This window comes from Staurois parvus, unplaced genomic scaffold (assembly GCF_062004578.1).
Source record: "Staurois parvus isolate SC_StPar_1 unplaced genomic scaffold, SC_StPar_1.0 ptg001210l, whole genome shotgun sequence".
NCBI lineage: Eukaryota > Metazoa > Chordata > Amphibia > Anura > Ranidae > Staurois > Staurois parvus.
Window position 1 is genome coordinate 15,942 of NW_028319006.1, and position 23,164 is coordinate 39,105.

The 23,164-nt window shown below is 47.4% G+C and overlaps 1 protein-coding gene across 1 annotated transcript in view; it reads left to right on the forward strand.

Annotated features, from left to right (window-relative positions):
• Positions 1–23,164, forward strand: part of IGDCC4 (immunoglobulin superfamily DCC subclass member 4) — a gene marked incomplete at its 5' end in the record, with an annotated part of 116,182 nt that overhangs the window by 9,035 nt on the left and 83,983 nt on the right. The window contains 4 exons of the mRNA XM_089660193.1: positions 14,312–14,446; positions 16,404–16,559; positions 20,034–20,444; positions 20,529–20,693. Coding sequence (XP_089516319.1) covers positions 14,312–14,446; positions 16,404–16,559; positions 20,034–20,444; positions 20,529–20,693 — 867 coding nt within the window. The remainder of the gene's footprint in view (positions 1–14,311; positions 14,447–16,403; positions 16,560–20,033; positions 20,445–20,528; positions 20,694–23,164) is intronic.

The following is a 23,164-nucleotide window of genomic DNA, read 5'->3' on the forward strand; positions in this document are numbered from 1 at the left end:
CTGCTGTGCTCCTTCATCCAGAGGTAGGGGGCGCTGTAAGGCTGCATGCACACTGGGAGTTTTAATAATTCTGTGTAAAGTCACGTTAAAAACGTGAGTTTTTCAGCATTTTTGTTTAGCATTATTGTATTAGCGTTTTTTCTTGTTTGCGTTTTTTAGCATTTTCTTTTAGGTTTTTTTTTACCCCCCCCCAAAAAAAAAATGTTTCTAGTCAAAAAAAAGTCCAAATTATTATTATTATACAGTATTTATAAAGCGCCGATAGTTCGCTCAGCGCTGTACATTACAAAGGGGGACAGAACATGTGACAGAACAATACCAATACAATGCAAAACATGAGGGGATCGAGGGCCCTGCTCCTTGGAGCTTACAATCTAGGAGGGAGGGGATGGTGGCACAGGAGGAGATAGCTGTGGGGGATGGAGTGGTAGGAAGAGTGGAGGAGGTCGGCAGGTTAGCAGGGGGTGGGGTAGGCTTCCCTGAAGAGGTGGGTTTTCAGGGTGCGCCTAAAGGAGAGGAGGGTAGGTGATAATCTGATGGGTTGGGGCAGGGAGTTCCAGAGGATGGGTGACACCCTGGAGAAGTCCTGGAGGCGGGCATGGGAGGAGGAGACCAGGGAACTAGAGAGAAGGAGGTCTTGTGAGGAGCGGAGGGTGCGTGTTGGGTGGTACTTGGATATTAGGTCGGTGATGTAGTTCGGGGCAGTATGGTGGACGGCTTTGTACGTCAGTGTTAGGATTTTGAATTTGATCCGTTGGGCAATCGGAAGCCAGTGGAGGGATTGGCAGAGGGGGGTGGCGGACACAGAGTGGAGGCCAGTGGAGGGATTGGCAGAGGGGGGTGGAGGACACAGAGTGGAGGCCAGTGGAGGGATTGGCAGAGAGGGGTGGAGGACACTGAGTGGAGGTCAGTGGAGGGATTGGCAGAGGGGGGTGGAGGACACTGAGTGGAGGCCAGTGGAGGGATTGGCAGAGGGGGGTGGCAGAGATGGAGCGGTTGGAAAGGTGAATGAGTCTGGCAGCCGTATTCAGGATGGACTAAAGCGGGGATAGCCAGCGGCGAGGCAGGCCAGTGAGGAGGGAGTTGCAGTAGTCGAGTCGTGATATGTTGGTTTGCCGCGATTTACCGCATTTACCACATTTTGCTGCGTTTTTCAGCGTTAGAGAGTTTTTACAGCTAAAAAACTTTTCTAGGAACCCACTAGTTCCTGGTTTTTTTCCAGCCAAAAACGTTGATTCCAGTCTGTGTGTGTATGGACACCTAGGATAACATGCTGGGGGATTTACTGGCTGTAGAAAAAAACGTCAAAAGCCCAAAACAGCCGCTGTAATAACGTCCCGTGTGCAGGAGGACTAATACAGGAGGTGTGTTACTGGCCAGATCATCAGGTGAAAGCAGAGGGGAAAAATGCCTAAAACAAGAAAACTAACGCAGCCATCACATCTAATGATTGGTATTACATTTTTGGTTTTGGGTTTAACCCTTTTGCTGCCAGAGCCGTTTTTGCATTTTTTGCATATGTTTAAAAAATAATTTTAGACCTGAAGATGTCACAAAACCCCCAAACATGATATATTTTCTGAAAGCAGACGCCCTAGAGAATTAAATAGCGGTAGTTCCATTTTTTTTTTTGTCACACGATATTACCACAATGGTCTAGGACCTGGCATCAAAAGGGTAATAACGCTTTAACGTAGTCTTAAACCCTCTGTGTTTTTAGATTGAACACACTCCGCGCAATACAATAAACATTCCCCAGTTGACTGTTTGGTAAGTTACTTACCCCAGCACTTGCAGTTCAGTACTGCTGGCTCCTGCGCTCTCAGTGCTGCTTCCCAGAACCTCTGCTCTTCACAGGAAAGGGTTAAGTGAGGATGGTGCAATCTAAACCCAGTCTATTAGTTTAGAGAAGGGAGGGGGAGGAGGCGAGAGGAGCAGTAATTTGCCTCGCCATCCCAGTCTATGAGGATGTGTGTTTCTATTGATGCACACAGTGTAGGGAGATGCAACTCTAGTCCCTGCATACAAGGGAGGCTTCATAGGACGCTGAGAGAGAAAGGAGCCCCCCAAAAATGGGAAACCTGGGGGACTGATCCTGGCACCAGATTAAACCACTTGACCTCCAGAGATTTTACCCCCCTTAATGACCACGCCTCTTTATGCTACTCGGCGCTGCACTAATTCAACTGATAATTGCGCGGTCATGCAATGCTGCACCCAAACGAAATTTACGTCCTTTTTTTCACACAAATAGAGCTTTCTTTCGGTGGTATTTGATCACCTGTGATTTCACGCTATAAACAAAAAAAGGCCAAACATTTTGAAGAAAAACAATATTTTTTACTTTCAGCTATAAAAAATATATAGTAAACTCAAAGTTGGTTATAAATTTAGGCCAAAATGTATTCTGCTCCATGTTTTTGGTAAAAATAATCCCAATAAGTGTATATTGATTGCTTTGTGTGGAAGTTATAGCGTCTACAAACTATGGTATAAATACTGCAATTTACACCATTCTTTTGCTATACAGCGCTGCGCTAGTTTAACGGACAATTGCGCGGTCATGCAATACGGTACATAAATGAAATTTACATCCTTTCTTTCCCCACAAATTGAGCTTTCTTTCGGTGGTATTTGATCGCCTGTGCGGTTTTTATTTTTTGCGCTATAAAAAAAAGGCTGACAATTTTGAGGAAAAAAAACAATATTTTGGACTTTTTGCTATAAAACATGTCCAGTAAAAAAAAAATGTAAAAATCAAATTTAGTCATAAATTTCTGCCAAAATGTATTCTGCTCCGTGTCTTTGCTAAAAAAAAACCCCAATATGTGTAAATTAATTGGTTCACGTGAAAGTTATAGCGTTTACAAATGGCGGGAAAGATACTGGGATTTTTAGTTTTTTTTTATACTAATAATGGCGGCGATCAGCAACTTATGGTGGCGATCAGTGACTTATGGCGGCGATCAGCGACTTATGGCGGTGATCAGTGACTTATGGCGGCGATCAGCGACTTATGGCGGGACTGCGGCGGACATTCTGACATTGGGGGGTACTGACTTGGGGTCACTGACATCCCCAGTGACACCAATACAGTAATCAGTGCAAAAAAAAAAAACACTGACACTGTACTAATGGCACTGGGGAGGAAGGGGTTAAGTTTATTTTTCAGGGAAGGGTTATCTGTGTGAGAGGAGTGTTTTTACTAGGGGGCGGGGGGGGGGGTGTACTGCAGGGGACAAGGCTGATCAGGAGAGAGAAACTCTTCTGTCCTGATCAGCGTGTCCTGGAGCTGTCAGGGAAGTGACAGAAAGCACAGCTACTGCAGCTGTGCTCTCTGTCAGCGATTGCCGCCGATCGCCGGGAGATAGCCAGTAAGGACCGGCTGTGACCCGGCGACTGACATCCGCGGCTGTGATCGGCGGGACAGGTAGGGCGGCGGCGCGCCTCGCGTGCGCCCCCTACCTGTTTACAAAACACAAGTTTTAAAACGTGGTTTTGCCTGCCCGTGCCGCCTTGCCGCTGTATTTATACAGTGGCTGGGCGGCATGTGGTTAAATGGGAATATAGGCAAGAATTAAAAGATAAAGAAGCTGCATATTCAGGAAGGGATTAAATCAGTTGCTGAAAGGGTTAATAGATTGCAGCTGTCACTGTAGTAGCGCCAGCAGCCCCTCAGGATTGCGATATACATACTTATATTGCGCCAAGCTGGACCTATGTTACTGTACAATACAGATCATACCTGGAGGTCAGTTTTAACTCACATAGGTGAGGATAAGGTACCTGTCATAAAAAGTTACCCTTTAATGGCCTGAGGAACCCCATTCAGTATACTTGAAAAGGAAAGCAATTCCAATTAAATGCAGCTTGCAGGAATTTTTGGCAAGTCTATATAATGCTACTTACTAGTGGGAATGGGTCCTAGATAGAGACGGGAAGGCCTGGGGAAAAAAAAAAAACAAAAAACATTGGGAAAAACATTATTTCCGAAAGCCATTTTTTGTTTGTTTTTTTCTGGAAAAACTGAAAAAAAAAAGAAGTGTGCAATATTATTATTATTATTATTATACAGTATTTATATAGCGCCAATAGGTTTGCTCAGCGCTGTAAAATAAAGTGGGGGACAGAACATGAGACAATACAGTAACAATACAATACACGAGGGGTTCGAGGGCCCTGCTCTTTCAAGCTTACAATCTAGGAGGGAGGGGGTAGAGGTACAGGAGGAAGTGGTTGTGGGGGATGGAGTGGTAGGAGGAGTAGAGGAGATCGGCAGTTAGGTGAGGGTGGGGTAGGCTTCCCTGAAGAGGTGGGTTTTCAGGGTGCGCCTGAAGGGGAGGAGGGTAGGTGACAGTCTAAAGGATTGGGGTAGGGAGTTCCAGAGGATGGGGGAAGTCCTGGAGAAGTCCTGCAGTCGGGCGTGGGAGGAGGAGACCAGGGAGCTAGAAAGTAGGAGGTCTTGTGAGGAGCGAAGGGTGCGGGTAGGGTGGTATTTGGGTATCAGGTCAGTGAGGTAGTTTAGGGCAGCGTTATGGATGGCTTTGTTTGTCAGAGTTAGTAATTTGAATTTAATGCGTTGGGCGATCGGGAGCCAGTGAAGGGATAGGCAGAGGGGGGTGGAGCCAGTGAAGGGATAGGCAGAGGGGGGTGGAGCCAGTGAAGGGATAGGCAGAGGGGGGTGGCAGAAGTGGAGCGGTTGGTAAGGTGGATGAGTCTAGCCTCTGAGTTCAGGATAGACTGAAGCGGGGATAGCCTGTGTTGGGGTAGGCCGGTGAGAAGGGAGTTGCAGTGGTCCAGGCGTGAGATAATAAGGGAGTGAACGAGTTGTTTAGTAGTGTCTGGGGTTAGGAAAGTACGTTTCTTGGAGATGTTGCGGAGGTGGAGCCTGCATGAGTTTGCCAGCGATTGGACATGAGGTTGGAAGGACAGGTTTGAGTCTAGAGTGACACCTAGGACTTTGGCTTGCGGGGTGGGATTGATGGTCGTGATGGAGAGGATGGGGGGGCGGGCTGGGGGGAAAACTAGGAGCTCGGTTTTAGAAAGGTTTAACTTGAGGAAATGGAGCGACATCCAGTCTGATATGTCGTTTAGGAGGTGGGTGATATGGGCGGAGACTGAGGGGGTGAGGTGAGGGGTGGAGAGTAAATTTGTGTGTCGTCGGCATAGAGGTGGTAGTTGAAGCCGTGGGAGTGTATAAGTTTGCCAAGGGAGGAGGTGTAGATGAAGAAGAGGAGGGGTGCGAGGACAGAGACTTGGGGGAACCCAACAGAGAGGGGGAGGTGGCAGCGTTATAGGTAAAGCTGAAGGAGCGTTGGGATAGGTAAGAGGAGAACCAGGAGAGAGCGGTGTCTCTGATGTCGAGGGAGTGCAGTTTGGTAAGGAGGAGGGGGTGGTCGACTGTGTCGAAGGCCGCGGAAAGGTCGAGGAGTAAGAGGACTGAGTAGTGGCCATTAGCTTTGGCGGTTAGCAGGTCATTAGTGATTTTGAGGAGGGCGGTTTCGGTGGAGTGTAGGGGACGGAAGCCGGATTGTAGTGGATCGAGGAGGTTGTTGTCAGTGAGGTGGGCGCTTAGGCGATTATAGACTAAGCGCTCAAGGAGCTTGGAAGTGAGTGGCAGCAGGGAGATGGGTCTAAGGTTGTTCAGGTCAGTGGGGTCCAGGGAGGGTTTTTTGAGTATGGGGGTGATGTGCACGTGCTTTAGGGGGGAGGGGAACGTGCCAGTAGAGAGGGAGATATTGAAGATGTAGGTGAGGGAGCGGATGATGGAGGAGGGGGGTGACCGGAGGAGTTGAGAGGGGATAGGGTCCAGGGGGCAAGTGGTGAGGCGGGCTTCTGAAAAGATCTTAGTGACCTCCTCGGTGGTAGCAAGGCTGAAGGAGCGGAGTGCTGGGGAGGTTATAGTGTGCAGGGCCTTAGGTGTGGTGGGGGGCAGTGTGGTTGCGAGGTCACAGGAGGGGAGAGTTGAGGGGGTGATGGAGGGGGGAGGCTAAGTGGAGAGGTAGATTGTGAATTGACAATGTCCTTACGGATTGCGTCAATCTTGTTTTGGAAATTATTGGCAATCTCGTGTGCGGTGAGTGAGGTACTGAGTGGAGGGGGGGGGGGGAGAGAGCAGGGATTTTAAAGTGGAGAAGAGCGGCGAGGACTGGAGGAGAGGGTGGTAATGAGAGTTACGAAGTAGGCCTGCTTGGCGGCGTGGAGGTGTAAGTGAGGAAGGAGGATTTGTAGAGGGAGAACGCTCGAGGGGACCTGGTTTTGCGCCATAATCGCTCCAGCGGGCGACTGCGTTGTTTGAAACATTCAGTATGGTCATTCTGCTTGGGTTGAAGCGGTCTGGGTCTGATGTTACGTGTGGTTAGGGGTGCCAGGGAGTCTAGGGCAGCTGACAGTGAGTCGTTGTACGCAGTAGTGGCCAGGTCAGGACATGACAGTGGAAGGATGCTGTCGTACAGACGGTCAGCTGCCGAGTGGCAAGGGGCTGGGTTCAGGTTGCGGAGGTTACGGCTGGTGATAGTTTGACGCTTTGGGGGGGGGGGGTTAGAGGATGGGGAAATGGAGAATGTGAGGAGGTGGTGGTCAGAGAGAGGGAAGGGGGTGTTAGTGAAGTGGTGGAGGGTACAGAGGTGGGAGAAAACGAGGTCCAGGGTGTTCCCATCGGTGTGGGTGGAGGACTGTGTGCACTGTGTGAGCGTGAAAGAGGAGGTTAGGAGGAGGAGTTGGGAAGTAGCCGGGTTGTTGGCGTTGATGGGGATGTTGAAATCCCCGAGCATGATGGTCGGTAGCTCAGAGGATAGGAAGAAGGGAAGCAAAGTCGTCCAGGAAGCGGGATACGGATCCAGGAGGCCGATAGATTACTGCAATCCTCAGAGGGGTGGGGGGAAGAGCCGGATGCAGTGGGCCTTGAAGGAGGAGAAGGATAAAGAGGGGGGGTTAGGGAGGACCTGGAAGGTGCTCAGCGGTGACAGGAGCATGCCGACCCCACCACCTCTACGACCACTCGGTCTGGGTGAGTGGGTCCAGACAAGGCCTTCATAGGTGAGTGCCGCAGGGGAGGTAGAGTCAGTGGCTTGGATGCAGGTTTCGGTGACCGCTAGGAGGTTGAGGGAGTGGGAGATAAAGAGGTCATGGATGGCGGTGAGGTTGTTGCAAACCGAGCGGGCGTTCAGGAGTGCAACCGAGAGAGGAGGGATGGATGCGGGGAGGAGGGGGACAGGTATGAGGTTGAGGGGTTTCGGCGGCTGGCGGGACCAGGAGGGTGCCTAGAGGGGGAGTGAGGTGGTGAGGGGCCAGGGTTCGGGAGATGTCCCCAGCGGTTAGGAGAAGAAGAAGGGTGAGGAAGGTGGCATGGGAACGGGATGTGCAGGAGCGTGTGGATCTCTTAGTGGTGGCGTGTGGGTCGGCGGGAGAGTGGAGTATCAGGAGGAGGTGGTGAGTGCCGTAGTGGGGAGAGGGAAGAAGTGAAGGAGCAATGTAGAGCTGTTTTGGGGGAGTAGGCGGGTGGAGGGAGGTGATTTTGGGAATGGAGGAGAGGAATACGAGGAGGAGGAGTACAGGTGACATGTTAGGGTGAGCGGAGTGCTGGTCAAATCGGGGGAGGTGAAAGGTTTCACATCAGGGCATGATGATGCGGAGAGTCTGTCACGCCGTGGCGGAGTTCATCTGAGTCCATCTGTAGGAGGAGAGTGAGAGTGTTGGGCAGCTGGGTCAGCAGCAATATGTTTTTTTTAATATGATAAATAATATATCTATGGCATGGTATTCAAACTATATGACATGAAGATCTTAATGACAGATTTTTTTAGATTTTATTTAAAGTCTTAAATTAGTGCAGGTTCTTTTAGCTGAAGACAAGCACATCCAGGAATACAATTCAAGTAACACTGTACTTCTCAATGCAGCTCTCAAACAAGAGAAATATGAATTTGTGGCCACCAGGGGGTTTGCAGGGCAAAGGCTCCAGTTTAGTTTGCTTGTGGGCTCCATCTTGTACCTCGTACAGTTGGGCGGGTGTTGGGATACAGTAGATTGTAGTTTCTGTCCTATCGGGCCTTCACTGAGAGGGTACATTTGTCTGACAAACTAGTTTATCTTTATAACTTTTAAATGATGCCTATTAACCACTTCCTGTCCAGGCCAATTATCAGCTTTCAGCGCTGTCGCACTTTGAATGACAATTGCGCGGTCATGCAACACTATACCCATATGAATTTTTTTAGCATTTGTTTGAAACAGATAAAGCTTTATTTTGGTGGTATTTATTCACCGCTGGGATTATTATTTTTTTTGCTATATAACTGAAAAAGTCCAAAAATTTTGAAAAAAAAAAGTGTTTTTCTTATAAAATTTTGCAAATGAATAATCTTGCTTCATAAATCTTGGCCAAAATTTATTCCGTTATCTTTTTAGTTAAAAAAAAAATAACCCAAATTAGTTTATAACCAAAAATTATAATTTTTCAAAAAATGTTTTTTTACATTTTTATTTTATTTTTTTTTATATTATTTAAGTTTTTTTTTTCCTTAACATACTGTCACTCTAGCAGTACAGTGTCACCATAGTGACACTGTACTACTTGTGGGGGATGATGAAGATTTTTTTTTTTTTACACATACTGCTTTTATACCCATAATGGCTGTAAAAGCAATCATTTCTCCTTCTCTCTGGCAGCCATTGAGAAATACTTTGAGAGCTGTGATTGGTCACAGCTTGTCACATGGTACAAAGCTGTTGTGAATAGCCCTGTACCATGTGACCTCTGTGATCATTCACAGATTTCACACGTAGTAAGCAATGATGTCAGAAGTGACATCTTGCTTACACCTATTCATGTGATCACTGATTGGCCAATCAGTGATCACATGATCGGGACCTCACACAGAGGTCCCGTACGACGATCGGTGTTCCGCTGTGTCCGGAGGACCCAACGGGTACCGGATCACGGTGTTGCGCGCTCCCAGGGAGCACGCACAATCCAAAATGGCGGGCGCCGTTTATGAACGACAACCCGCCCCTGGGCTGCCACCGTCCGGCCCTTTCTATACACGGGCGGGAAGTGGTTAATGTTCTCCACCATCACAGCCTAACAATTCCCTATAGTCTGATCAGTAAATTGTTTTTTTTCTTTTCCTCCTCCAAAAGTTTTTTTCTGGAAAGAAAACGGGAAAAAAACTTTCTCATGGCTTCAAAATTTCTGGAAATTTTACATCTCTAGTCCTGGAGAAAATAGAGGCTTTTAATTATTTTTGCACACATGTTGCAGAATACTGCGTGGAAACCTTTATTTTATTTATTTTTTTTAATTAAAAAAAAAAATTATTTATTAAGCAAATGAAGATCCATCCGGTAGAATCACGTTACAAAGCAGATCGCATCAAGAGCCTTGCGTCATCCTGAATTCTAGGAGTGAAGGTACAATCTAAATACAATGCACAAATGGTGGGATGACAACTGACCTCTACTAGATCATTGAAGTGTCAGCCAACGCCATCCCACAGCCCTCCCGTGACACCATGGAGTGTAGGCAACAAGTCTACGTGTAATTACGTCTAGTGAGTACATGCCTGGAGCATCAAGCCATCTGGCCCAGGTCCTTTCACATTTAGCAGCACATCCCCATTGCTGAAATATGTAACACTCCAATCTCAGGGTTGTATTCATACGCCGTACTCAACAGACCACTAAAGGAGAATCTAAAGGTTTCTGGTGTTCCTGTAAGTTTCTTTACTCTCAAGTAATAGGGACCTCATCGCCACCACAGTAGTAGCCCCATCCATATTCGAATCCTCCAGGGTGCCCAGAACACAGATTCTGGGATCTAGGGGGGGGTATTAAAAACAAAAAAAGAGAAAAATTCCCGGCTCAGCTTACCAACCAGCCTGGAGACAAACCGAATTGTCCTGTCTAATAGTGTGTGTTAAAAACAGGGGTTTAGTTTTTGCAAACACAGAGCCACTTCACAACACCCCGATATTCTGCAGTTTCTAACTACGAATTTTGAGAGCCCCCATAGTAGAGGCACATGTATTTAATGGATAGATTGAGGGCAGGTGAGCCTGAGGGAGCCCACCCCTCATTAAAGGTACAGGAGCGCACTGGACACCCAGCATGTAGGACAATGGCAGCCAAGGTGTCCAGTGCGTCCCCCACCAACAGGTCAACCGTACAAGAAATGGCCACTGCCCCAGTCTATAACTGGCCTTTACAGCAAGGAGCACATGGAAGGGCGATGTATGTCAAATAAAAGCGAAAAATTCCCAGCTCAACTTACCAACCAGACTTCAAACAAACCAAATTAACCTGTCTAACAGTATGCATTAAAAACAGGGGATTCGTTAGCACACATTTGCAAACACATGCGTAAGTTGCAAACCCTTCATATGGCACTCCGATATTCTGCAGTTCCTAACTCTACAAATTTTGAGAGCCCCCATAGTAGAGGCGCATGTATTTAATGGATAGATTGAGGGCAGGTGAGCCTGAGGGAGCCCACCCCTCCATTAAGGTACAGGAGCGCACTAGACACCCAGCATGTAGGACAATGGCAGCCAAGGTGTCCACTGCGCACCCCACCAACAGGTCAACAGTACAAGAAATGGCCACTGCCCCAGACTATAACTGGCCTTCACAGCAAGGAGCACATTTAAGGGGGACACATGTCAAACAATAAAAGTGAAAAATTCCCGGCTCAACTTACCAACCAGCCTGCAAACAAACTGAATTTACCTAACTATGCATTGAAAACAGAGGTTTCGTTAGCACTAATTTGCAGACACATGCGCAAGCTACAGAGCCTCTTCACGGCACCCCGATATTCTGCAGTTTCTAACTCTATAAATTTTGAGAGCCTCCATAGTAGAGGCACATGTATTTAATGGATAGATTGAGGGCAGGTGAGCCTGAGGGAGCCCACCCCTCATTAAAGGTACAGGAGCGCACTGGACACCCAGCATGTAGGACAATGGCAGCCAAGGTGTCCAGTGCGTCCCCCACCAACAGGTCAAAAGTACAAGAAATGGCCACTGCCCCAGACTATAACTGGCCTTCATAGCAAGGAGCATACGGAAGGGCGATGCATGTCAAACAATAAAAGTGAAAAATTCCCGGCTCAACTTCCCAACCAGCCTGCAAACAAACCGAATTTACCTAACAGTATGCATTAAAAACGGGTTTAGTTAGCACACATTTGCAAACACATGCGTAAGCTGCAAACTCTTCTCACGGCACCCCGATATTCTGCAGTTCCTAACTCTACAAATTTTGAGAGCCTCCATAGTAGAATATTGGGGGGCAGTGAAGTGGGTGTCCAGTGCGCTCCAGTACCTTTAAGGAGGGGTGGGCTCCCTCAGGTTTACCTTCCCTCAGTGTATGCGTTAAATACATGTGCCTCTACTATGGGGGCTCTCATGTGCTCCTTGCTGTGAAGGCCAGTTATAGACTGGGGCAGTGGCAATTTCTTGTACTGGGGGTGGCGTTACCTGGAATATGGAGTTCAGTGTGGTAACTACTGATGTTCGATAGCTATGTTGTTTTGGCCATCGCCAGAGCATAAGGATAAGAGTTCAGAGGGGTATGATGGGCTCTCAGTTGGGTTAGTCTCTGAGACATGAGGAGAGGACTTTGTGTGACTGACTATAGTACAAGTTCCCATTGTCCTCCCTACAGGAGGCCCCACTTCTTGTTGCCATGTAGCTCTCACCCCCTAAAGGGCCCACTGATTTGGTCCCGACGTTCTTACCACAGTGAGTGCTCCAGCAGCCAGGCATACAGTCTCAGTCACTATTCTGGCTTAGTAAATAGTCTAGGGGTATCCTTTTTTTATGCTTTATTATATTTTGAACTTGTATGGTTGCAGGTAAACCATGGGATATTCCAGTAATGACAAAGTGTTACTAAACCCCCCACAGTACAATCAGTCTGTAGATGCTGTAAAGCATGCTTGTTATACTCACTGTGGAACCTAAGGGGCTAATCCTCTGCATTGTGTGAAAAGGCTGTCTGATCCTGTCTTCTCTGATCCTCCCCTTCTTCTACAATACCCAATCCATCTACTGATATATCAGAGCCCTGGGGACAAGCTGCACATGCTCAGTTTGGTGTATATTGCTAGAGATTTTTTTTTTCTTGGGAGGGTTAATGTGATCAGCACAGGGCCAACCGGTGCTGTCCAGACAGAGGCTCAGGGGTTATGCAGCCTAATAGGACAGTCAGAGTGGAATAAAAACTCCTCCTGCAAGCTTTAACCAGTGCTCAGCTGGACACTGATAGAAGTCACAAGACTGCTATATACTGCTGATGAGAAAAGGTATTTAGCAGTTTATATTTACTAAAATAATTTCATTTTAATGTTCTGTGTACTGTGGTAGACCAGATATAGTGAATGCAGTGTCCGGGGAGAGTGGATGTAGTGAATGCAGGGTCCGGGGAGAGTGGATGTATTGAATGCAGGGTCCGGGGAAAGCGGATATAGTGGATGCAGGGTCCAGGGAGAGCGGATATAGTGAATGCAGGGTCCGGGGAGAGTGGATGTAGTGAATGCAGGGTCCGGGGAGAGCGGATATAGTGAATGCAGGGTCCGGGGAGAGTGGATGTAGTGAATGCAGGGTCCGGGGAGACCAGATATAGTGAATGCAGGGTCCGGGGAGAGCGGATATAGTGAATGCAGGGTCCGGGGAGAGCGGATATAGTGGATGCAGGGTCCGGGGAGAGCGGATATAGTGAATGCAGGGTCTGGGGAGAGCGGATATAGTGGATGCAGGGTCCGGGGAGAGCGGATATAGTGAATGCAGGGTCCGGGGAGAGTGGATGTAGTGAATGCAGGGTCCGGGGAGAGCGGATATAGTGGATGCAGGGTCCGGGGAGAGCGGATATAGTGAATGCGGGGTCCGGGGAGACCAGATATAGTGAATGCAGGGTCCAGGGAGACCAGATATAGTGAATGCAGGGTCCGGGGAGACCAGATATAATTAATGCAGGGTCCGGGGAGGGCAGATATAGTGAATGCAGGGTCTGGGGAGAGCGGATATAGTGAATGCAGGATCCGGGGGACCGGATATAGTGAATGCAGGGTCCGGGGAAACCAGATATAGTGAATGCAGGGTCCGGGGAGAGCGGATATAGTGAATGCAGGGTCCGGGGAGACCAGATATAGTGAATGCTGGGTCTGGGGAGACCAGATATAGTGAATGCTGGGTCTGGGGAGAGCGGATATAGTGAATGCAGGGTCTGGGGAGACCAGATATAGTGAATGCTGGGTCTGGGGAGAGCGGATATAGTGAATGCTGGGTCTGGGGAGATCGGATATAGTGAATGCAGGGTCCGGGGAGATCGGATATAGTGAATGCAGGGTCTGGGGAGACCAGATATAGTGAATGCTGGGTCTGGGGAGATCGGATATAGTGAATGCAGGGTCCTGGGTTTAGTAACACTTTAAGTAGTAACTTGGGGACACGTGTCTCCTGCTCAAAGTTTTCTAGCACAATGCTGGCAGCAGCAATTAATAGACTGAACTACACAGGGACACCATAAGCAATGTCCATGTTTAAGCACAGGCTAACTCTGATGCAAGACATACTGTATCTCCTGTGGTCTCCACAGACCAGATCCCCAAAAAGAAATCCCTCAATCAGCTCGAGCAAAGATTAGTAGAACAGGCCTCCCGGCAAGCACAACTGGGACCTTAATGAGCAAAGGAAGAAACACAGTTGGACTGCGAAGAAGGGCAGCAGTCCTTCAGGTTGGAATCTCCTCTTCCTGGACCAGAACCCCTCTGCTCTAGGTCTCAGACTATTTATGCTCCCTCCCAGCCACCTACTTGGCACCCTCCCCCAAGGATTATTTGGAATTACATTAATATTTAGGCTGCTTATTTGACTCTCCCAGCTCACTGCTTTCCAGAACCCTCCAGAAGGCAAGGGGAAGCAGTCAAACTTGCAAACAAGTGAGATACAGAACAGCCCAAAATATTCAAAAGCCGCTCATCTTAATACACTAGAACTAAAAAAAACTTAATTTACCAAACTTAAGTAGCAACACAACTAGGAGGGTGCTACACCCATTTCAAGGCATTATTACGAGGATAGTTTATACTGCATTGAAACTTACCTTTTTACCCTTTACAATTAAGTCCCTTTAACTTGATGGGCCTAGTACTGTATGTATATTTTATCTATCATCGCTCTATGACTCTAAGGTGTCTTTCCACATCTGTGCTGAAAATCTTACATTATGATAAATCCTTGGAAAGTGGAGTATGTGTGTCTATGTACGTATGTCGTCATGCCTGTCATAATCTTTGAATGTCCCTATACAGATCCAAAACCTTTCTCCGATGAGCTGACAATAACTAGAACTCCACAGAACCTCACCATGGAGATGGGACAGAGTGCAGTAATGGAGTGTTCAGCAGAGGGAAATGGGATGCCTGTTTTCTCTTGGGTTCGTCAAGGTAAGCTTCAGATTCTGGGCAGCTTTCATAGTGGTGAGAATGCACGAGTAGGGATGTTGGGAGGTTTCTTGGCTTTGTCAAGGAAAAATTTTAATTTTGAGCAGCTTTCATGGTGGTGAGACTGTGCAACCTGGGATATTGGGTGGTTCCTTGGATTAGTCAAGGTAAGCTTCCATATCTTGCCAGCTTGCATGGTTATAAGATAGCATGAGCAAGGATATTGGGTGGTTTCTTGGCTTTGTCAAGGTACACTTCAGATTTTGGCCAGCATGCATGGTGGTGAGACTGCAAAAATAGGGATATTGGGTGGTTTCTTGGCTTTGTCAAAGTAAGCTTCAGATCTTGGCCAGATTGCATGAAGGTGAGACTGTGTAAATAGGTTTGTTAGGTGGTGTTTGAATTTGTCAATGTAAGCAGACTGTGTGGTCAGCTTGCATGGTTGAGACTGTAAGAGCAGGGTTGTTAGGTGGTGCTTGGCTTTGTCAAGGTAGACTTCAGATTCTGGCCAACTTGCACGGTGGTGAGACTATACAAGTGGTGATATTAGGTGGTTTCTTTGCTTTGTCAAAGTAAGCTTCAGATTCTGGCCAGCTTGTATAGTAGTGAAACTATATGAATAGGGTTGTTAGGTGGTTTCTTGACTTTGTCAAGCTAATCTTCAGATTCTGGCCAGCTTGCATGGTGATGAGACTGTACCAGTAGAGATATTAGGTGATCTCCTGGTTTCGTCAAGGAAAGTTTCAGATTCTGTCCAGCTTGCATGTTGGTGTAACTGTACTAATAGTGATATTAAGTGGTTTACTGGCTTTGTCAAGATAAGCTTCAGAATCTGGCTAGCTTCCATGGTGGCGAGACTGTTCGAACAGGGAGATTAGGTGGTTTCATGTCTGTAAGGTAAGCTTCAGATTCTGGCCAGCTTGCATGTTGGTAAGACTACAATTAGGCATATTTAGTGGTTTACCGGCTTTGTCAATGTAAGCTTCAGAATCTAGATAGTTTGCATGGTGGCAAGACTGTACGAATAGGGTTATTAGGTGGTTTCTTGGATTTGTCAAGGCAGGCTTCAGCTTCTGGTCAGTGTGCATGGTGGTGAGCCTGCACGAGTAGGGATAATAAGGGGTTTTCTGGCTTTGGGACAATAAGCTTCAGATTCTGGCAAGCTTGCATAGAAGTGAGAACATACGAGTAGGGTTGTTAGGTGGTTTCTGGGCTTTGCCAAGGTGAGCTTCAGATTCTGGCCAGCTTCCATAGTAATGAGAATGTACGAGCAGGTACAGTATATTGGGCGGTTTCTGGGCTTTGCCAAGGTGAGCTTCAGATTCTGGCCAGCTTCCATAGTAATGAGAATGTATGAGCAGGTACAGTATATTGGGCGGTTTCTTGGCTTTGTCAAGGTAAGCTGCAGATTTTGGGCAGCTTCCATAGTAATGAGAATGTATGAGCAGGTACAGTATATTGGGCGGTTTCTTGGCTTTGTCAAGGTAAGCTGCAGATTTTGGGCAGCTTCCATAGTAATGAGAATGTACGAGCAGGTACAGTATATTGGGCGGTTTCTTGGCTTTGTCAAGGTAAGCTGCAGATTTTGGGCAGCTTCCATAGTAATGAGAATGTATGAGCAGGTACACAGTATATTGGGCGGCTTCTTGGCTTTGTCAAGGTAAGCTGCAGATTTTGGGCAATTTGCATTGTTGTGAGACTGCACAAATAAGGGTGTTAGGCTGAGAATCGGAATAGCGGCATTTATTGGTAGCTGTGTAGATGTGTATCAAGGTATATATGTTAAGCATTGTAAATGTCACATGACTTGATTTTCTGAACCAGCAACTTTTTTATTGGTTATTTCCCATTTACTTTACAGCTATGAAGTAGACTTTGCTTGGAATTTAACTGTTCTTCTGCAGTTATGGCTGATTACTGGATCTAGCGTACTCTGATCTAACTTTTGTATGTTCTGCAGATGGCAATCCACTCTCCTCTGATATCGTCCTACTTGGAGAGAGTAACCTCCTGATCAAGCACATTCAGGCCCACCATGCTGGAGTTTATGTGTGCAGAGCCAGCTATCCGCACAGTCAGCATTTTGTTACCACTTCGGCCCAACTACAAGTTGTAGGTGAGTGGAAATGGGGGGGGGGGGGGGGAACCTTGAACACCTTCAACACTTTGAAGGTCCTGTACAACATATACAGTAATTCATTTTCTGGGTCTATCAAAGTAAGCAGCTTGAAGACTAATGCTGGCTATACACTATTCGAGTGTTATCAGATCCTTGATGAACTGTCACCATCATCCCTCCTGACATCCATTGGTTGAAAAATAAAAGGACCCAGATGAAAACAATTTGGCCAATCAGATGCAGCCGCTTTTTGGGTATTCTGCTGCACAGAAGCATGCTCTATCTAAAGTTGGCCAATCACATATAAATATCTTGTTCAGCCACCCCCCCCCCCCCACCTCTGCTGAATGAGGCATGGGAGAAGTTGATCGGTTCCCCCATCCATGCTACATAGTGTAGATAGGGGAATCCCTGATGCTGACTTCTCTATTAAGCTGCCGCTGCTCCACCAGCTGCTGAATACCCAGACAGTGGCAGCATCTAACTACCCACTATTTTCCAACTGGTTCCTTCAACAAAAGTCAATTTGGTGCTGACAGGGCCACTCACAGGTAATAATTTCAGGTGACTATGCAAGAAACGGCTGAAATTCATGCTGTGTTTAGCCACCTTAAGAAGCCTCTGTTGGTCCCGGTGTCCACTCTAGCCAAGGTCTATTTCTAAACAAAGATGCCACTTCTGTACTTTGTTTGTATTCACTCCAAGCATAGACAGTGACTCTGACAGCTGAGGAACAAGGGTGAAGCCACTGTATGAAGAAAGCTGATCCAGCAATACCATGCAAGTGTGAGGGTTCTCCAGAGTATCACCATGACACCTCTGGGACTGCTCGGGCCATTGGTGACCTCCATCAGCTGTCTAAGTGACAATTCACGTCCAGCATAAAATACTGTAGGTAGTAACTGAATATTGAAAAGGAATTTTGCTCCCCCCCCATTATTTTTTTTTCTTCTCCCCTATTACCTGATGCTGAGATGGCCACAGTTGGGATACTCACCCACACAGAGGATCAGGCGTTATCCTGCTGGGATCCTATTCTCTGCAGCCTCCAGCAGTTCTCGCACCGCCGTGGTGCTTCCTGCCATCATCTGGAGGCTGCGCCAGCTCTTTCAGGTTCTGGCACAGCCTACCGGTGATGCCTATTGCTGCTAGGCCAGCCCCCCTCCTCTATTAGTGAATGGGGTGACTTTTGGGGCTCCTGGAATATGAATGTCACATATCACAGGAGGTGACGGGGGGCACTAACGCAGCTTAACTCTTCAATAAAACACAGACGTTGAATCCAACACAATTTTACTTCAGCTAATTGCAGTACAGAGGATATTTTTTATAGTCCTTTAAAGTATAAGTAGACAATGACTTTCCTAAGCATGTCTCTGTGAATAACTAACATTGACTGAGGGAACATGGAAGATGCGGGGTGCGGTCTAGCTAGGACAAAATTAACTGGCACCAAACAGGAGGGGAAGACAGAAAGATACTAAAATAACATTAGTAAATGTCAGGGATCCAGGGCGCTCGGTAGTGCGTGCATGCGCAGATCGCTGAGTCGGCGAGCACAGAGTTCTCGGCCAACGCGGCGGCGGCCGCGCATGCGCACTAGCGATCGTGGCCGCACCAATGGGAGAACAGGGCGCTCTATTTAAACCTGCCCTGTGCATCTCCAAATTGCTGCAAGGTCTTGTTCCTGTTCCTGTTAGTACGTTTCCTTGTTGCCAAACTCTGCCTGTTCTGATTTATGCTGACCCTCTCCTGCTCTGACCCTGGCTCGTCCTTGACCATTCTTCTGCCTGTAGTTACTGTTATTTTGGACCCTCTGTTACTGAACCCGGCGTGTGACCTGACTACTCTTTGCCTGCTGCTTGGTACCGCACCTGTCCCCACTGTTACCGACCCGGCTAGTCTGACCTCGCCCACTCCTAGCAGTCATCCATCCATCCCGCTTGGATCGGGACCTGTCAGCCTCTTCACAGCAGGCTCATCCCAGGCACATACCCTCAGCGGGACCCCTCTACCACCGCCGGGGGTGCCCAGGGGCACGACCTGGTTCCAGTCTTGCACCAAGTCCATCCCCACCATCAGGGGCTCTGGTGAAAAGGCAGACTGGGACTTAGACTCCGCGTCCTGGGGAACCCCGTGCTGTGGACCACAAGAGATCCCGTTGGGCGGAGCCTGACAGTAAACAAGTTGTAGTGCCCTAAAACGGTCACAAGATGTCAAAAAAATGATAACCTCATGCCGTCCAATACAACAAAGAAAAGATTATTATTATACAGTATTTATATAGCGCCAAAAAGTTTGCTATGCGCTGTACAAAATAGTGGGGGACAGTACATGAGACAATACAGAAACAATACAATACACGAGGGGTTCGAGGGCCCTGCTCTTTCAAGCTTACAATCTAGGAGGGAGGGGATAGTGGTACAGGAGGAGGTGGCTGCGGGGGATGGAGTGGTCGGAGGAGTGGAGGAGATCGGCTGTTAGGTGAGGGTGGGGTAAGCTTCCCTGAAGAGATGGGTTTTCAGGGTGTGTCTAAAGGTGAGGAGGGTAGGTGACAGTCTGATGGATTGGGGTAGTGAGTTCCAGAGGATGGAGGAAGTCCTGGAGAAGTCCTGCAGTCGGGTGTGGGAGGAGGAGACCAGGGAGCTAGAAAGTAGGAGGTCTTGTGAGGAGCGAAGAGTACGGGTTGGGTGGTATTTGGGTATCAGGTCGGTGAGGTAGTTTGGGGCATCATTATGAATGGCTTTGTACGTCAAAGTTAGTAGTTTGAATTTAATGCGTTGGGCAATCGGAAGCCAGTGGAGGGAATGACAGAGGGGGGTGGAGCCAGTGGAGGGAATGACAGAGGGGGGTGGAGCCAGTGGAGGGAATAACAGAGGGGGGTGGCGGATACGGAGCGGTTGGTAAGGTGGATGAGTCTGGCCGCAGAGTTCACGATAGATACTTGATACTAGAAAGATACTTGAAAGCTAGAAAAAAACATGTGTTAGTAATTAAGGATCTAGGGAGAGGTTCTCTTTAACTTTTTGTACTGTTGTTTATTGACAGCTAAGCAAAAATTGTACCAGTGCCAGTTGTTTTCAATTTTAATATGAAATCTAGAATGATGAAAGAGCAGGAACACATTTTTTTGCAGCCAGCCAACACACATCTAAAGAAAATTATGAAAATATTTGATAATTCACCTTAAGGTTCTGATTTGGAACATTCCACATACATTATGGATTGTATTATCCACATAATCTGATATTTTTAGTTTCAAGATTTTCTTTTTTTTTATTTAGGGACCAGTTTGTTTATTGAAACCTCTTTTCTCATATGTTCATTGATGGACACAGCTCTTCTATTCTTGATCATATAGTTACAGCGCTTCCTATGGTCAAGGATAGAGGAGATGTGTCCATAATAAACTCAGACAAAGGACTTTTACGGTATGTAACAAAAAAACCTGTTTTTCATGTCCTGTTTTAGTGCCCCCATTTATTACGCAACCACCAGAGATCATTGCCCGAGCCCGGGCTGGCACAGCTCGTTTTGCTTGCAGCGCTACTGGAGATCCGGAACCCATCATCACCTGGCTGAAAAATGGACATCAGCTTTCTTCAAACGGGAGAGTGAGGATTCAGTCAAGGGGCAGCCTGGTGATCACACAGATCGATCTGGAGGATGCTGGGTACTATCAATGTGTGGCTACGAACATACTGGGCAGTGCTTGCGCCACAACCAGACTCCATGTGACAGTCCAGGATGGTCTACCTGGTCCACCACAAGACCTAAGAGCTCTGGCTGTGACCAGCAAGACAGTCACGGTGACCTGGGAGAGACCGAAGAGCAACTGGGAGAGGGTCATTGGCTTCTCTCTGCATTACACTAAGACAGGCGGTACGTATATCCAGGATGTTGACTTGCTGAGGACATGAAGTAGGGTTGGGTGCTCCTCCAAACTTTTCTTCTTCTGTCTTACAGGTTCTGAAAATATGGAGTATCAGTTTGCAGTTAATAATGACACCACAGAGCTGAATGTGAAATACCTGGAGCCCGGGACCAATTATACCTTTTATGTTGTCGCTTATTCTCAGCAAGGAGCCAGCCGTGCCTCAGAGCCCCTGGTGGTACAGACATGGGATGACGGTAATTGGATTTGTTCTATGATCTCTGCTCCGTGCTACGTTTCTAGGGACATGTTCAATGTCTGACACTATTTTACCGAATGGAATGAAGTAAAGGAGAAATCTAGAGGAGGTTGATACTATACCTGGGTGTTCCAATTATGATGTTTTTTTGGGGACATCATTATTATGAAATATGGACCTGTGTGTCTTCATCTGGTGTTCTTACAGCAACACTAAAACTAGCCTTTCTCAAACTTTACAACATAGAGGAACACTGGAAATACCCTTCCGGTCTCAGGGAACCCCTGCTAAAAATGACTAGATCTACAACTCATGATACATTAGCCTGATGGTCAATTTGAACAATGCTCCCTACACTTGTGGTCATTGGGAAGAATTAACCCCTAACAGACCACTAAAAATATCAATGGTGTCAGTGGGAATTTATCTGGGAGACAGAAATTGCTCATTTCTCAAGAAACCCCCAGCAGCCTCTGGAGGAACCCTAGGATTCAATGGATGGTCACTGGGAAGAATGCTCCTCACACTTATGCCCATTGGGAAGAATTACCTCCTTACAGATAGCTAAAAAGATCAATGGTGTCAGCGGGAACTTACCTGAGAGACAGATATTGCTCATTGCTCAAGGAACCCCAAGCAACCTCTTAAGGAACCATTGTGTTCCATGGAACCCTGGTTGAGAAACCATGGGCTAAACTGTCTATCGGCATATCAGATCACCAAGGCACCAAACCCTTCCATGTCCTAACCTCCTTGGCCATGAAAACATCTCTCATATGGTGGATCTTAATGTTCTGTTTCAATAAGTTTTAATTAAAGTTTTAAAAAATTCATAGCGATGGTTGGATAAAGACTTGGTTTTAGCCAAGAGTACAGTTACAGTGCTGAGATGTTACTAGCCAAAATCATATTGTAGCTACATTAGGTTGTGGAGTGGGTAGAGGACGCTGCATCAGACAAGGTGGCCCTGAGGTTTCTGGATGGGGCTGGGGGCACTGTGGGACACTGTTGTAGGTTGGGGACACTATAGTGGGTTGAAGGCTCTGCAGCAGGCTGGGGGGCACTGTGGAAGACTGGGGGGCACTGTGGGCCACTATGGGAGGTTGGGGTGAACTAGGGAAGCAAGAAAGCACTGTGGGAGGTCAAGAGACTTGCAGATGGCTGGAGGCCATGAGAGCAGGGAGGACATGGTCCAGCAGTGGGCCACAGCCCAATGGATGAAAATCACTGCAATAGAACATATGCAGGTAAGTGGATAGGAAACATGATGGCCTAATCAATTGTATGCATAGGGCGGGGGATGCAGCCTGTCTGATCACATAAGGGATCAGTGCATGGCCGGACCTCCCATACATATGAAACACTTAGCACTGTGGAGTGACACGTGTTGGCCATTTTTATTTTGGTCTTTGTACATCTGAGTCTGGAGGGTAACATGAAATACGGTCAAAAAGATGGCGTTATCTTATACGTAACCATGTATAAGACTTTTTACCTGTTGCGACAACATCATATCAAATATGGTGTTGTGGTTGTCCTTCCGGTTTTTGCTATCTCCTGGATCCTCTGGGAATATAGGAGAGCTCACCCTGCCCAAGAGTCCTTTTTTCCCAATATTATTATTATACAGGATTTATATAGCGCCAACAGTTTGCTCAGCACTTTACAAAATAAAGGGCGACAATACAGTTCAATACAAGAGGGAAAGGAGGGCCCTGCTCCTTGCAGCTTACAATCTAAGAGGGAGGGGCTGGTGGTACAAAAGGTAATAACTGTGGGGGATGAACTCGTAGGAGGAATAGAAGATTCCATTATTAGCTGAAGGCAGGATAGGCTTCCCTGAAGAGATAGGTTTTCGGAGATCGCCTAAAAGTGGGCAGAGTAGGCGATAGTCAGATAGATTGGGGTAGAGAGTTCCAGAGGATGAGGGAGGCTCTGGAGAAGTCTTGGAGATGAGCATGGGAGGGGGAGACAAGGGAGATAGAAAGCAGGAGGTTTTGGGAGGAGCGGAGAGGACGGTTTGGGTGATATTTGGAGACAAGATTGGTGATGTCATTTGGGGCAGAGTTATAAATGGTTTTATATGTTATTGTTAATGTTTTGAATTTTATTCGTTGGGCAATGGGAAGCCAGTGGAGGGATTGGCAGAGAGGGGTGGAGGACACTGAGTGGAGGTCAGTGGAGGGATTGGCAGAGAGGGGTGGAGGACACTTAGTGGAGGCCAGTGGAGGGATTGGCAGAGAGGGGTGGAGGACACTGAGTGGAGGCCACTGGAGGGATTGGCAGAGAGGGGTGGAGGACACTGAGTGGAGATTAGTGGAGGGATTGGCAGAGAGGGGTGAAGGACACTGAGTGGAGATCAGTGGAGGGATTGGCAGAGGGGTGGAGGACACTGAGTGGAGATCAGTGGAGGGATTGGCAGAGGGGTGGAGGACACTGAGTGGAGATCAGTGGAGGGATTGGCAGAGA